This window comes from Emericellopsis atlantica (genome assembly GCF_019669845.1).
Source record: "Emericellopsis atlantica unplaced genomic scaffold F5Z01scaffold_13, whole genome shotgun sequence".
NCBI classification, from domain to species: domain Eukaryota; kingdom Fungi; phylum Ascomycota; class Sordariomycetes; order Hypocreales; family Bionectriaceae; genus Emericellopsis; species Emericellopsis atlantica.
Genome location: NW_025764715.1, coordinates 189,551 through 203,296, shown reverse-complemented (window position 1 = coordinate 203,296; position 13,746 = coordinate 189,551). Strand labels below are relative to the sequence as shown.

Below are 13,746 nucleotides of genomic sequence, written 5' to 3'. Positions count from 1 at the left end.
ACTGCAAGAGATAGTCCGAGTATGGACCGTCTCCCCCGCGATAAGGCAGACCTTCCACCTCTCCAGATCTATTCTGCCTACGAAACCAAGCTGATCGAATGTCTCTTATTCCTAGCTTGACTAGGGTCTTGCCCTGATAGTAGCAGTTGTCCTTCTCCTCTTGCGACATCAAACCGCCGCGACTATCAAGCAGCCACACGAAGGGATCCACCTTAGACCACCCAGGCCATTCGGCAGCCTCTTTCCTGGTGGAAAATACCTTGAGGGGTGGTGTCTCGTCGGAAAGCCCGACGAGGGACTGCATTGACTCGTTGTCGATAAGAATGAAGTCTAAGAATCGTGGGTTATAGGAGCAGTCGGACGCATTTTCCTTGGACGCGACCCATCCCCGGAAGAAGTTGCTTAGCCGGGTCTGATCTTTTTTTGGTGTGGGATCATCGCACTGTAACAAAGCTCGATCTTCCACCACGTCTAGGTGAAAGCGCTTCCACAGCTCGTATTGTAAACGGGGTTTGGCATCTTCCTGGATTCGCCGTAGGCGCCACACCCACAAAATCGCGGCGCGTGGAGCTCACAATGCACCCATTTCTTGAGTTTTTTGATAGCCTGGGGAAAGAGGTGGTCTGACTCTGGCGTGTAGACGATGCGTAGTACTTTAGATTGCGTCAGTCGTGCCTGAGTACTCACTAAACGGAGCGTCAACAGGCAGAGCTAACTCACCGATAAAGCCCCAAGTGCCATAGGCATACTCGTGGGCAATGCCGTTCATTACGCCGTGGTGATAATTGTGCCTGAGACTCTGAAGATGTAGCCTAGCTTCCACGTCTGCACCCTCCTCGCCTCGTGTATGTATGAGAAAAGAAGTAAGAGGGTCTCTAGACCGATTCACACGTGCCGTCGGGCCTTCCTCAGTGTCGCTCTGAACCACTGACATGGTGAATGTCGTTTTGTATCTGGATATATGTACGTTTGAGAAGTGGAAAGATGCCTGGGCCGTGGCCCTAGTGCAACCGCCTACCTGCAGGGACACGTGGCAAGACACTTTGACGGTTGGGGAGGCACCGCTGTTCGTCCACGGATAACAGGTCGACACATGCAGTCGGACTGAGCAAGGCGTCGCCGCAAGATGCTCAGCTTGGCAGGCTTCGGTATCGGCAGAGCCTACCGGTGTCTTCGCTAACTAAACTTGCGACGCTGCATTTCAGAGCGAATAGCCCTGTTCTTCCCCTCGACGTGATCACTAAACTCGAGCTGCCTGAGCACATACGACCATACCCAGTGAAAAATACGGGATCCCGTCTAGTTCTTCTATCCCACGCAATAGGCTCTGTTCATCGAGGCTCACTCCTGTCCCAACATCGCCTTGTACCTATCTCCAACAGCTGAATGCTTCCACCAGCTTGAACTTGGAGGCAGCTTGTCGTGATCGAGTGACGACTCGAAGGCATGTTACAGATCACGGCCCCCACGCGCCAAAGCTTGGCCTGCCGGCAGCTTTCAGAAACCCTGTGCCGCAAAGTGGTGATGTGAGCAGGGTCCCCGTCCATAGATTCGTCTTTGGGCTGCCGGCGTGCAAGGACTATTTCTTGGGCTGCAAATATGATGGCCATGAAGAAAACACGGCACAGTGAATCCATTTTCATGGGTCCATTTCGGTTGTCTGCTTAGGATGTCTATGTACACTCGATCTGAGAAACGCAGATATATGTCAAGCCTACTTAAAGAGCTCTGTATAGCCGCTCATCTTCGTGGGTCGAAGCTGCTACAGTAGAATATCAACCGGTCTCCCAACTGCTCTACACATCACACCGGTTGATATTCTGCTGTAGCTGCTTTGACCTACTGGCCAGTCGTTCCTCGAGCTCCTCCATCTCAGCCAGCCCACGCCCTATCAACCCACCCGTCACTTTTGCGCTGCCCGTCAGGACCCGTCTGGTCGCCATTTCTCTAGAACTGCAGAATGACGTAGAACCTTGTGTGAGCGAGTGACTCATGGAAAAAGCCCGATGAAGACGATCTAGTAGATATGTGACCGTGTGGACTGCCAAGGAGGCCTCGAGGGACCCAATGATGCCGTGGCCTTGATCCAAACCATGATTCGATTCTGGTTCACCGTACTGCTCCCACAACGAGTCCAGAGTGACCTCGAAGAGGTGAAGAATCTGTGCGTAGCATCCGGCGAGCTGAAAGATCGCAGTAAAGTCAGGGATAGATTCTGCGTGCGCCGATGGAGACGAGAGTCGGCCTAGAGTGTCAGGACTGGGCGACCTTTTGGGGCTGAAAGCAGAGCTGAGCTCATGATAATCATCGGAGTCCATTGTCGAATATTTTCCGGAGGACAATGAAGACAACGGTGCCGACGACGACGACGACGATGAATTGAACAGGTACGGAACACTGCTTCTCGCCGCATTGGTCAGGTCCTTGGACAGTGCTACTATATGTTGAAGCATAGCCGAACTGTCCGTCGCCGAAGTGATCTCTTCCCATAACGCAAGGATCCTCACGTTCAAGTCTAAGATCTCTCGATAGCTCAACGCACCCCTGGACACCGTGGGCGGGGGCCCCATGTCAGCGAGGTCTTCTAGGGCCCGATCAAAGCTTGGTGGACTCTCAAAGGGCTTGGTGGAGGATGCTGGAGTATTGAGGAAGACGCTGGGGCTGTCAAGCTGCAGAGAATCCGTCTTGGAACTCGAGGTTGCCGAAGATAAGCTCGAGCTCCGGTCGAGGCCGAAGGCATCCTCATCTGAAATAGGCTGCCCTTGAGACTCCATCATATCGGAGGGACCCCCAGTGAGATTGAGGGGAGACAGGCTCATTGTGCCAAACTCGTTTGGAAACGCCTCAAATGGCATCTTGGCCATTCCATCGGTCGAGATTCTCGCAGGATCGGCGGCATGGTGGTATCCCATAGTTCCCGCCCCGGGCAGTGTGTTGGATGTCTCTCGCTGCTCTGGTTGTTGTTTCTTCGCCTTTAGTTTCCGCGGGCGTCCGACCTTCCTTTGCTGACTGACGATGCAAGGTATGCTGTGCTTGCGGCATCGTGAGCAGGGCTCGTCTGGATGAGTAAGACTCCTCTCCCGCTGCCGAGGACAGCGCAGCTTCTGCGTATGGCAGCGATCGCAGGCAAACCGGAGAGGCTGGTTTGAATCTAAATTGCTGTGCGCCATGGAAGCGACTGAGGTGGAGGCAGGTGTGGCGCGTGGTGACGTGACATGAGTGAGCATAAAGACAACAGAAACGTTAAGACCAGCACTCTCACTTTGATGCGCGCAGAATTGCGGTCATACGAGTACATAAATCACACCCATGCCCTGCATGATGTGATACCGGCAAGGGAAAGTAGGCAATTTTCCTTTCCAGGAAGCTGAGTTTCGTGTCAATGGTCAAGCAACACGATCCGTTAATGTTATGATGACAACTTGCATGACGGCGCCGGCAAGCTCGATAAGGGGTTTTGGCTGGCTCATATCGGCAAGTCCGCTTCGCTCCGATGCCATCAGGCATTGGGACACAGACGTAGGTTGGATTTACTCACAAATATTTCTCGTCATGATGCTACCGTAGATTGAAAGATTAGTCTTGAATCTCATGACGGGCATGCACAATCTCATCCTGGGCAACCCCGGAATCTGTGGCTGCGATATTTGGATATTTCCCCTTTTGGTAGGTCGCTGTCCAGGGGGCCGTTTGTCGATCCCGGTTTCGGCACCGACTAGACTAGCAACGGCAAATCCAAAACATCGGGCTTTCCGGGCGGGGATGGTACGGTTCGTCGACTAGTGCCCCTTCACACTGAGACGCAGGAGTCAGCTCTTGATGTCCGCCACTGCGTTGACCAAGGGACCGAACTTGCTGGTCTGCTTGGCCGCAGCGATAGCTGGGGCCTTGACCCATGCGTGTTAATTCAACCGTGGCGAGCATCGTCTCCATGCATTTCTCCATTTACAGATCTCTTTCACCACCGTAATCGGCCTCTCGGGCGCGACCATCTGGTTCGTGACTACAGGTAGGTGCCCTTCTCCCCTGTATGCTCTGGTCGCCAGCAGCTGCTACCTGGGTGCCTGGTACGACTTGGCCCATCCCGCTGTCTCACTGCAAACATCGCGGGCCAAGAGTTTGCACTAGCACCGCCGGCGTATCTGGAGTGAGGCCTGTCCTTTACAAGGCACGGAGAAGCGCAAGATGCAACGGAATGATGCTTGTCTCTAGGAAGCTATTTTCAAGACGTGAAAATTCAGACCCATAATTCGCTCTGCAGAGCACTGCAATTCCATACCAAAGAGTCCAAAGACCAATTGCGGCGTCTAGAAGAAATGAGCTGCGTGACGCTCCCTCACTAACATCGAGTGGGGGAACACCGAATTACCTAAATAGGCAACTTCGGGCGCTCCTATTGCTTAGACACGGTGGCTCGCCCGAATGGCTTTCCTCGGATTCAATAGCAAGTGTATGTTAGTATTGTCTAGTCTTCGCAATTCAATGCCGGTGCCGTTAAGCTGCGTTCAAAGCTCTCAACAAGCTATCATTATGCAGGATGGTCCAGGTCCACGTGAGATATCATAACTGCTTTCCTAGCACCTCCTAACCTAATAACCTAACGAAAGACTCGTGCGCAATAGAGTTTCGAATCGTAGCATCGGGGCGTTCATTTAACTTTGATACAAATATCCTTTGCATCCGCCTTCGGGAAGCCCATAATATAATCACGGGCGATCTTGATATCAGACTCGTCCGCATCGTGAAGTACAAGCTTGGGGCCGCCAGGGCGAAATAGCACTGCAATGGCGAGGTACATCTCTGCCCAGGCCAGGCTACGGCATTAGAACTCTTGTTAGCGATCCCTCTTCATTGAAGACCGCACACTGAATGGTGGATCTGGGCACAGGCTTACTTGATTCCAAGGCAACTTCGTGAGCCTTTAGTAAAAGGAACAAAGTTGCGGTCCATTTGCGGGTTGTACTTCCCGATCCAGCGCTCGGGCTTAAAGGCCCAGGGCTCGGAGAAGATGCTCGGGTCATAGTGCATAGCGTAGATAGACATGCCAACCGGGGTCTGTTGTTGTTCAGACTCATGTTCATTGATGAATTCAAGGGGGATCTCGAGAGCAGTTCAAGCCTAGTGAGACAGGAATGGAGCGACAGACCTTCTTGGGGATGACCCATTGATGGAATAGGATATCTTCGTCCGGCGAGCATCGAGCGAGGTTTCCGACGAGACCGTTCAGCCGCAGGGCCTCCTTTAGGGTGCCTCTGAGATAAGGTAAGTTCTCCAGCTCCGTCCAACGAGGCATCTTGTTTGGATAGTCCTTGAACACGGACGCTAGCTCTGCTCTCAGCTGCTTCTCAATCTGGGGATTCTGAAGAACGTAAAACACAACAAATGTCAGAGTGTGCGCGCCTGCAAGCGTTCCAGCCAGCAACAAGATCATTGACTCAGCACGCAGGCGGTCTGTAGACTTCTCGGTCTCGGGAATGTTGGAGGAAAGAAGGTGGTGGAAGACGGAGACGCCTGACAAATCTTTCTTGGACGAGGCGATTTCAGACTTGATCCTTTCGATATTTCGCTGGCCAGTCTTGCCCAGCATCATATTAGCGATGCCCTTGGGATACACGCTGGCCATGACTGAGGAAGGCAAGGACTGCAGAGCCCTGAATTTTCACACTATAAGCATGCGCTTCATAAAACACGTCCTCCATAGGGAAGATGATACTCACTTGTTGATCCATGGAAAGCATCGAAATAGGGGCGCAATAGTGGTGGACTTGATCATAAGGTCCTTCCTGGGAGAACAACGATTTAGCCTTCATCATCCCCTTCACTATTTTGAGCAACATCGTCCACTTACCATGCAGGAGTAAAATCAGGATCGTCGAGCAGACCAGCTTGCGTACCGCTGGACACTTGGCCAATAATATCACCGGTCAATGCACAGAGCATAGTGTCCACTGGAATAATAGCACCAGATCCCTTGAGGCCCACCAATCTGTCGTCCATTTTCATGACGAGCTCAGCGATCCGGTTCTCAATGCGGGTGATGCCCTGGCGAGAAAAAAATGGCTCCAAATGCTACGAATGGATTGCGTTAGGAACCTGTCCTGTTCTCTTGGGGATGAAGTCATCTCTGGGCTTCACATACTTTTCTCCGTATACGGTGAAGGTCATGAGAAACCGACAAGTGATGCGAGTCTTTTCGCAAGAACCATGTTAGACCGATCCTCGTCGGGAACATGAAGTATACCAACATCAGGCTGGGAGGCTTACCGTCAAATCCGTTTCCTTCTCTACCTCTGGGCCACATATCCGTCTTGCGTTTTGCAGCAGTAACATATAGCTGCTCGTAAAATACCGGATCGCGGACAGAAAGCTCCCAAGGGCTCGTGCGTACAATAGGGCCTACGAAACCAAATGCTATTAGTGATCCACGATCAAACGAAATTGGATTTCAGTGACTTGGTCGCTGTGTAGGTGAGACTCGGGGAGTTGCTTGCCATATTTCTCATGCATCTTTCGGACTTCGTTTCCCCATTGTCCGCCCTTCACAATATAGCAGTAGAACTCGTACCACTCGCAAGCGGCGCAGATCTTGTAACCGGGAAACTTCGCCAATGGGTGCAGATATAAGCGGTAGAATACCAAGCCAGATACGTAGGCAAAGTATAAGCCGAGGATGACAGAGACAACATTTGTAATATCCGCCCCGTCGATTTCTCCAAACTTGCCCTCGGCCAACTTGATTCCGACTGAGTGTGCAGCCTCAAATGTCTTGTCCTTGGCATCTAGCGCAAATGTAGTGGCGCGCCGGAGCCCATATCGGAGCACTGCGTTAGTCGTTGCCGAGACGTTCCCCCATGTGAGAATCCCCTTCTCGGTGGCCAGGCCCAGAGGCAGGTTGATCTTCTCCATATCGAGGGTCTCTCAAGTCGTGGCTTTGGTTTGAGCTGTGAAAGATACGCAAAAAAAACTAGGGATCAAATATTCAGTCGATATCCAACGCAAGGTCAAGGTTACTGTATGCTCCGATGAGAGAGTATGTAAATATGGAGCGCATGAGAGCGCTTGCCTATGGACTCTGTGGTGGGAGTGTTGGGGCAAGTATCTCGGTATCCTAGGACTCCGAGTAATCGGGCTATTCGCCTGTTCGTCGGGACTCGGACATGCTAGAAGAGGAAATCCCCTCTAGGTAACATTCAGATAGGCTGTTCGGCAAAATCGCGGCGCTGCTGTTTTGGGATTTCGTTCTCAGCAGCAAATTGCTTGATTGGTGCGATACGATGATGATGATCATTCAGCATGTTGCAGACGCTTGCCACATAGCTGAGAGGGTAACTTAAAAAATGTTAGAGCTATTGAGTTCAAGTGTCTGGTGCAACGAGACGAAGGCGCACCTTGAACTATCCCACCGATTCACGAACGCTACTACTGCCTAAGATGATGAAAATACCACTCTTCCTCTCGCTGATACTGTTATGGAGGCTTTATCATGTCCGCAAGCCTCAAAACTTACATGGCGATACAGAGCACGTCGCCGTCAAAGAGGCGGTGTCCAAAAATAAGGATAATCCGCGAGTTGATGACAAGGTCTTGCCCGTCCACTTTGTAGACCAGGCTGCCATTGTACGTTCGTCTATTATCAACTACACATTCCGCTACAACGAGGTTCTCGATGCGGCAAAGCTTCACAAAGGTCTGCTCCAGCTGGTGGAGATGCCCGGGTGGGAGAAACTTGGAGGCCGGCTCCGAGTGACTGTGAGTAGCTACGCCCATCCGCCGTTGGGTCTCCAGGGGGCCAGATGTAAGCGCGTACGCTAATGACATGTGCTTTTGTGCAGAGCAAGGGAAAGCTCGAGATTCACGTACCCAGAAGCTTCAGCAGATCCCGCCCGGCAGTGAGATTCTCCCACGTCGATTGCGGCAACGCCAAAATCGATTCCCACCCTCTCGCATCACAACTGCCCAGACCGACAGGATCTACACCATCTGTGCAGGAGGGATGCCGCGCGTTCCGGTCTTTCGCTTCGCCTGCTCATCTCCCTAATAATATCAAGCATTACTGGGAGAACGACGAGCCTCTGCTGTGTCTCCACGTAACGTCTTTCGCAGACGCAACGCTGCTTGGGTTTACCTTTCCGCACTCGCTCGCCGACGCCATGGGTACGTCAGAGCTTCTCAAAGCATGGGCCAATCTTGTGTCTGGCAAGGTTCATCTTGTGAAGCCTCTTCAGGGCACTCAGCATGACGTGCTTGACGGTGTTGGGACAGCCCTTGACAAGGAAGCTTCGCTGGGGGAGTTTGTTCTAGAACGCCAACAGACCGGGGCCATCTCCTTGATATCCTTCATGGCTCGCTACATGTGGGATGTCATGACTTGTCGATCCATCGAGACGCGGCACATCTACCTCCCTGCGAGCTATATAAAGACTTTGCGTCAGGGCTTCGAGTTGGAACTAAAGAAGGTGAATGATGACGTGGTCCCGTTCGTCAGTGACGGTGACCTGATTACAGCCTGGGGCTCTCGCATGGTCATCAGATCAAGCTCATGGAGGAACTGCAGTGCGGCAATTTGCAACGTCTTCGACCTCCGAAGACGTCTCAAGGCCACTTTTACTCCCGGGCAGACATATCTGCAGAATCTGATCCTGCCGGCCACCGTCGTCTTATCGAAGGATGAGGCGTCCACCGCCACGACAGGCCAGATCGCTCTGCGCATGCGCCAAGCCATTGTAGAGCAAACTAGTGATGCCCAGGCCCGCCGACTCATGCGTCTGGCACGACAGTGGTTCACCAAGATGGGTATGATGCCACTATTCGCAAGGTGGGATTCGCGAATCATGGCCTTTACGAACTGGACAAACGCCAGATTTCTGGATGCAGCTGATCTCGGTCCAACTGCTCTGGTCGACACGGGGAATAGCAAGTCCGACATGCACGCGAGGAATGCTGAAGCAGATGGGCCAGGGCCGGGAAGACCAGTGATGTACTGGGGCACCACCTTGAGCGTCACTGACAACCCCCGCGACACCTTTGTGATCTATGGCAAGGACAAAGGCGGCAACCACTGGCTCCACGCTTACTTGAGGCGAGAAACGTGGGACTTGATACAGGCGGAATTCCAGCGATCGGCAGCCAACACGTAGACAATGGATTTGTCGACCTACGCCCAGGCACAGACACAGTCATGGATAGTATGCAAATGCTACAGCTCGACAACAAGTCGGCGTGACATCAGTTCCGCCAACGACAAGAACAGGGCCCTGTATCTTCCCAGCCTAGGCCCTTGCTACAGCCCTCGAGCAAGATGTGCCCCGGTGTTGTGATATTCAGGTCATCATAACCATTTCCCGGGTTTGTTGCCTGCTGGGTAGTCTTATAGATAGGGGGTGACTTTAAAGACAAATCCATGTATATTCATTGCACGATACAGTCTGGAATCTCAAAGGAAATAGAACCCGATAGTAAAGAAATGCTTCTCAATTCATTCCATACAATATCGAGCCTCTATCTTTATCCATCTCCTGGCCAAGGAAGTCTGAGAAGTTAAGCAGACTAAACAAGAGATGGTTTCTTATGCCACCTGACAAACAATCCCGGCTTCCACCACAGAACGTGTACCGTGCTCTGCTCCAAGAAGTTAATATTCTTGTTCACCAACTCCATGTCGTACGACCACAGAAGCTTAACCAGCACCAGGTTCAGCTCCATCCAGGCAAAGCTACAGGGAAAGTGGTCAGCGGCTGTGTACGAAACTCACAGGTGGATTGAGATTCGGCAACTTACTTTCGTCCCAGACAGTCTCGGGGCCCCAGTAGAAATGGGCGACTGGCATCCTTAATGTCCGTGGAGTTTGGATCCAACCAGCGCTCCGGTTTAAATTGCCAGGGGTCCGAAAAATATTTCGGGCTGTGGCAAATGGACCAAGGACTGACATTCACCTCAGTCTATGATGCCAAGAACAAATCAGTGATCTGAGCAAACACACGAATCGGCGGGAACAGTGAAACTTACGCCCTCGGGAATGTACTTGCCATGCAGTTCAAAGCCAGGCGAGACCCTGGGCGCACCTCCAGAAGCGGGAGGAAACAGCCTTAGACCCTCGTGAATGACGGCTTGCAAGTATGGTAGCTGCTGGGCTTTGACTGCGTTAATCTCCTCGTAATGACTGAAAGCAGCGCGAATCTCGTCGGTAAGCCGCTTAAGCTTCTCCGGGCTCTGAGCGAGGAAACACGTCAGGCCGCTCAAAGTAGTCGCCACGGTCTCTCCACCAGCAATCCTACAGACAACCAGACCGTTCAGTCAATTGATAATGATAAAATGGTTGTAGGAGCAGGGTTATTACATACGTAAGGGTTGAGACATGAGCCGTCATCTCCTCCTTGGAGACCTTTCCAGCTCGGACCTTGTCGACGAGCAGACTAACGAAATCATTGCGGGACTCTTGGATCTTGAGACGCCTTTGCAGGTCAGTACTGCTTGAATTTTTCGAGCTGTGTTGACTTACTTCTCGACCTGTTGGCGGCTGTAATTCGAGTTCTGGTTTCTGGTGAGGAGCGAAGCAGGGATAAGCAGACCAGCAAGCGTGGCTAGCCAGCCAATTCGCCGCAAATTGTCGAACAGTGTAATGATATAGAGATGTTCGAGGACGATGTCTGCCCAGAAGTGTGGTGTGCCTGTAGTCCACATGAGTGAAGATTCTTCTCCTCCTTCCCCCACAACACATGTGAGATTGCACCTAGAGACTGACCGGTATCCAGACTATGGAAGCTTTCCCCAAAGGCCATCTCGCCCAGGATATCAAAGGAGTTCATTTCATACCACTTTGTCATGTTCAACCCCTTGGTGCCGGGGCCCGCCTTTTCGCCCACGATTTTGACGAACTTGTCATTAATTCCGGAGATGATCTCTTCCTGCTCGAGGAGCCCACGTTGTGAGAAGGCTGGATTCAGCATCTTGCGCATCGCAGAGTGCTTCTTCGGGTCGCGCTCGCTGCCGACACATTTGCTGCTGAAACCGGCAGCAAAGACCTCGTAAAAGGGACCCTTTGGTGGAATCTGCTTGCCCGCTGTAGGGTGGCCGTATATGGCCTTCCAGCTCTCAACGCTGGCGAACGAGAGCTCATTGGGCGCAATGCGAACGATATCTCCTAACCAACCGCGTTAGGAAAGGAAATACGACTTGATTAAGTGACGCACCGTATTTCTTATGGGCGTCTGCCACTGTAGAATGAATTCTTCCTCGAGAGCTATGTTGGAAACGATAGAACTGCGGCATAATATGTTAGTGGCTTCCCGGACTATTGTATTCCAATGGCTTGGAATCACTCACGAGAGAGCAGCGACCCAGGAAAGGCCCTGGGAACCTGGCGAGAGGATGAAACCACAGGTTGTAGCTCCATACGGCGATGAATCTGCACAGGATCTGTATTGGAAGACGATTAGCCATTGCCACTGTCATGCGCAACCATCAGGGTTTCAGACAGAACTTACAATAGTCACAAGGCATCTAGTCACCACTTGCCAGTTCCACGCCTCTGGCTTGGTGTAGGCTCCTCCGAGTAGACGATCGACGACTGGCCACCCAACCCTGGACTCCAGCGCAGTGTTTGTAGCGTTATTCTCGAAGAAAGACATTTGAACTCTGATCTGTAGGATATCAGGTAATTTCGAAGACCTTGATAGTCGAGAACCTTAACGCTGTATGCAAGCGTTGCGGATGTTAGTTATTGGGTAAGCAGGCCTGGGTGTGAGGCTACCTACTCTTTGTTTTCCACTCAGGACTTTGACTATTGGGCTACTTTGGTCCCTTCGTTAGATAGAGAGCCACGCAGTGGTAGGGTGGTCTGCTCAGCCTAGCCCAAAGTTCCGCGATGTACATCCAATGTCCACCGGCGCATACCCGATTGAGGAAGTGCCGCCGAGAGCCCAAAAAGGCAAGTCGTCGACGTCCTGTATTTGAAAGCAGACTTATCGGATTTGCCTCGACGGGGGTCGCATGTCTCAGCAGTCTGTGAAGGCTTCCGAGCAATCCCCGTGGGCTAAACTTTCCGCGGCGGCAAAACCGCTGAGGTTGACGCTCGGTTCATTTGATTGTCTCTCGTGACATGGAGTATCCAGTCTAATACCGTACCCCGATTTGCGTTCTTACGTAGGTTTGGATATTGAGCAGGGAGAGTTTGCAAACTCGACAGAGCCTCATGGCAATATTCAACGCCTCTATGATATCTATTAGAAAATATGATCCAACACAACACTGCCCAGCCATTGGCTGCCTAGTCGTCTTTCCCTTAGAAAGTCTTCTTTAGGAATTCGCCGCTCTTGTTGACTAAGCCATCATCAACTGCGAAACTCAGGTCTTTCACCTCAAGCAATGCCTTCTCCACCTCTTCGCACTCGGCCTTGATCACAGTCCAAGCTGGTGCGCCAGTGGGGAATCGGAGTGGAATGGGTTGCTTCCGAGCAACAACCTCATACATGGCAGCGGCGATGTGCTCACTCGGTGCCCAGGTCTTCTGCATGTCCGGGCTCTTGACGTAGCCTTCCAACAACCTGGTAGGAGTGTCTGGTGCTGTGTACGCGGGGTGGGGAGAGAGCCACTGCATACTGTCGCCAGCGAAATTGGTCTTTGTACCACCAGGCTCAATGATGCAGAAGTGAACTGTCGAGAACCCTGATCAGCCTCATGCATCAAGGGATTTGCGCTCGCTGCGCAACAGTGAATCGATAGTAGGAGGACTCACCATTCCATTCGGCCCTGGTCTCCTTACTCAGAGCCTCGGTGTAGCCTTCTGTGGCAAATTTGGAAGCGTGGTAGAAAGCACTGCCAGGGAATCCCGCGAAACCACCGATGGATGTCACGTTCAGTACCACGCCGCCAATTTGGCCACTCTTGGGGTTCTCGTCACGGAAGACACGCACGGCGTGTGCAGACACTTGCGCGGTGCCCCAAAAGTTCGTCTCGACAATGTTGCGAGCCTTATCCATATCCTCAGCGTTCACCACAAATGACTCTGCGTCACCCATGAGGCCATATCCTGCATTATTCACGACAACGTCAATGCGGCCAAATTTGGTGAGCGCCGAGTCAAACGCAGCTTTGATGGAATCGGAGCTATTAACGTCCAAAGCCACCAACAAGATGTTGGGGTTGTCCTTGGGGAGAATGCCGCTCAGCTTGGGTACGTTACGGGCTGTGGCGACCACACGCTGTGTCGGGCGAGAAGCGATGAGCTGCGCCAGAGCCAAGCCCATACCAGATGAGCAGCCGGTGACTGGACCGCATGTGTTAAAAACAATTTCAAAGTGTTCAATGCCAAGAAGAAGCAGGACTCAGGGGAATAGCTTAGGGTAAGCTTGGAGGCACTTACTGAACCAGACTGCATCGTCTGGCAGGTTATATACAGGCTTGGGTGCTGCCATAGTTTTGAACCGTGTAAGAATTCAGGGGGAACAACTGTACTCGAGAAACGTGGTATTCTCTCAGTACTAATTGGCAAGAAGGCCGCGACGTCTGGTGTGATTTAGTATATATGACCTTGGTTTGTCTAAATATACTTGAGTTACTGAATGGCTTGGCAGTGGCTTGCAAGCGCGGGGCTATCGGGGCTTTGTCCGGCAATAAAATGCTGCCCCCCACACGGGACCCACATGCCGGTCCCCGTCCGCATCCCGCTCTTACTAGATCTAGATATTGCCGAGGAATTTGGGTAGGTTAGCCGATGTCAGAAACGGAGCACTGAGCACATGTAGAGTA

At 52.1% G+C, this 13,746-nt stretch overlaps 6 protein-coding genes across 6 annotated transcripts; 1 reads left to right on the top strand and 5 right to left on the bottom strand.

Annotated features, from left to right (window-relative positions):
• Nucleotides 1-227: 227 nt before the first annotated feature.
• On the bottom strand, nt 228-956 carry F5Z01DRAFT_655157 (uncharacterized protein). Its single transcript, XM_046263475.1, has 2 exons — nt 721-956; nt 228-653 (listed from the first exon to the last, which is right to left on the bottom strand). The coding sequence occupies exons 1-2, from the start codon at nt 932-934 to the stop codon at nt 472-474; spliced, it is 396 nt and encodes a 131-aa protein (XP_046118264.1). The 5' UTR covers nt 935-956; the 3' UTR covers nt 228-471.
• An 840-nt stretch (nt 957-1,796) lies between these two features.
• On the bottom strand, nt 1,797-3,170 carry F5Z01DRAFT_636416 (uncharacterized protein; the record flags this gene model as incomplete). Its single annotated transcript, XM_046262209.1, has 1 exon — nt 1,797-3,170. The coding sequence occupies one exon, from the start codon at nt 3,168-3,170 to the stop codon at nt 1,797-1,799; it is 1,374 nt and encodes a 457-aa protein (XP_046118263.1).
• A 1,413-nt stretch (nt 3,171-4,583) lies between these two features.
• F5Z01DRAFT_686958 (cytochrome P450) lies at nt 4,584-6,906 on the bottom strand (the record flags this gene model as incomplete). The annotated part of the gene is made up of 8 exons (XM_046265997.1): nt 4,584-4,814; nt 4,895-5,055; nt 5,147-5,651; nt 5,718-5,783; nt 5,849-6,069; nt 6,140-6,189; nt 6,265-6,396; nt 6,492-6,906. 8 exons carry the CDS (start codon nt 6,904-6,906, stop codon nt 4,649-4,651), a joined length of 1,716 nt encoding a protein of 571 aa, XP_046118262.1. The 3' UTR covers nt 4,584-4,648.
• Nucleotides 6,907-7,431: 525 nt separating this feature from the next.
• On the top strand, nt 7,432-9,253 carry F5Z01DRAFT_686952 (uncharacterized protein; the record flags this gene model as incomplete). The annotated part of the gene is made up of 2 exons (XM_046265996.1): nt 7,432-7,749; nt 7,833-9,253. The coding sequence occupies 2 exons, from the start codon at nt 7,432-7,434 to the stop codon at nt 9,135-9,137; spliced, it is 1,623 nt and encodes a 540-aa protein (XP_046118261.1). The 3' UTR covers nt 9,138-9,253.
• A 245-nt stretch (nt 9,254-9,498) lies between these two features.
• On the bottom strand, nt 9,499-11,627 carry F5Z01DRAFT_723509 (cytochrome P450; the record flags this gene model as incomplete). Its single annotated transcript, XM_046266614.1, has 9 exons — nt 9,499-9,712; nt 9,778-9,938; nt 10,006-10,270; nt 10,341-10,451; nt 10,499-10,667; nt 10,742-11,140; nt 11,190-11,259; nt 11,323-11,415; nt 11,484-11,627. 9 exons carry the CDS (start codon nt 11,625-11,627, stop codon nt 9,547-9,549), a joined length of 1,578 nt encoding a protein of 525 aa, XP_046118260.1. The 3' UTR covers nt 9,499-9,546.
• A 564-nt stretch (nt 11,628-12,191) lies between these two features.
• On the bottom strand, nt 12,192-13,539 carry F5Z01DRAFT_723507 (short-chain dehydrogenase/reductase-like protein SDR). Its single transcript, XM_046266613.1, has 3 exons — nt 13,361-13,539; nt 12,734-13,264; nt 12,192-12,651 (listed from the first exon to the last, which is right to left on the bottom strand). The coding sequence occupies exons 1-3, from the start codon at nt 13,410-13,412 to the stop codon at nt 12,281-12,283; spliced, it is 954 nt and encodes a 317-aa protein (XP_046118259.1). The 5' UTR covers nt 13,413-13,539; the 3' UTR covers nt 12,192-12,280.
• Nucleotides 13,540-13,746: the final 207 nt, after the last annotated feature.

Excerpts from the sequence above, each read along its gene's own strand:
- F5Z01DRAFT_723507 (XM_046266613.1), bottom strand. The coding sequence starts at position 13,412 with ATGGCAGCACCCAAGCCTGTATATAACCTGCCAGACGATGCAGTCTGG. Across the intron at positions 13,265-13,360 it reads AGACGATGCAGTCTGGTTCA|TCACCGGCTGCTCATCTGGT; the intron begins GTAAGTGCCTCC and ends CATGCGGTCCAG. Across the intron at positions 12,652-12,733 it reads GACCAGGGCCGAATGGAATG|TTCACTTCTGCATCATTGAG; the intron begins GTGAGTCCTCCT and ends GGTTCTCGACAG.
- F5Z01DRAFT_655157 (XM_046263475.1), bottom strand. The coding sequence starts at position 934 with ATGTCAGTGGTTCAGAGCGACACTGAGGAAGGCCCGACGGCACGTGTG. Across the intron at positions 654-720 it reads TGGCACTTGGGGCTTTATCG|TACTACGCATCGTCTACACG; the intron begins GTGAGTTAGCTC and ends CGCAATCTAAAG.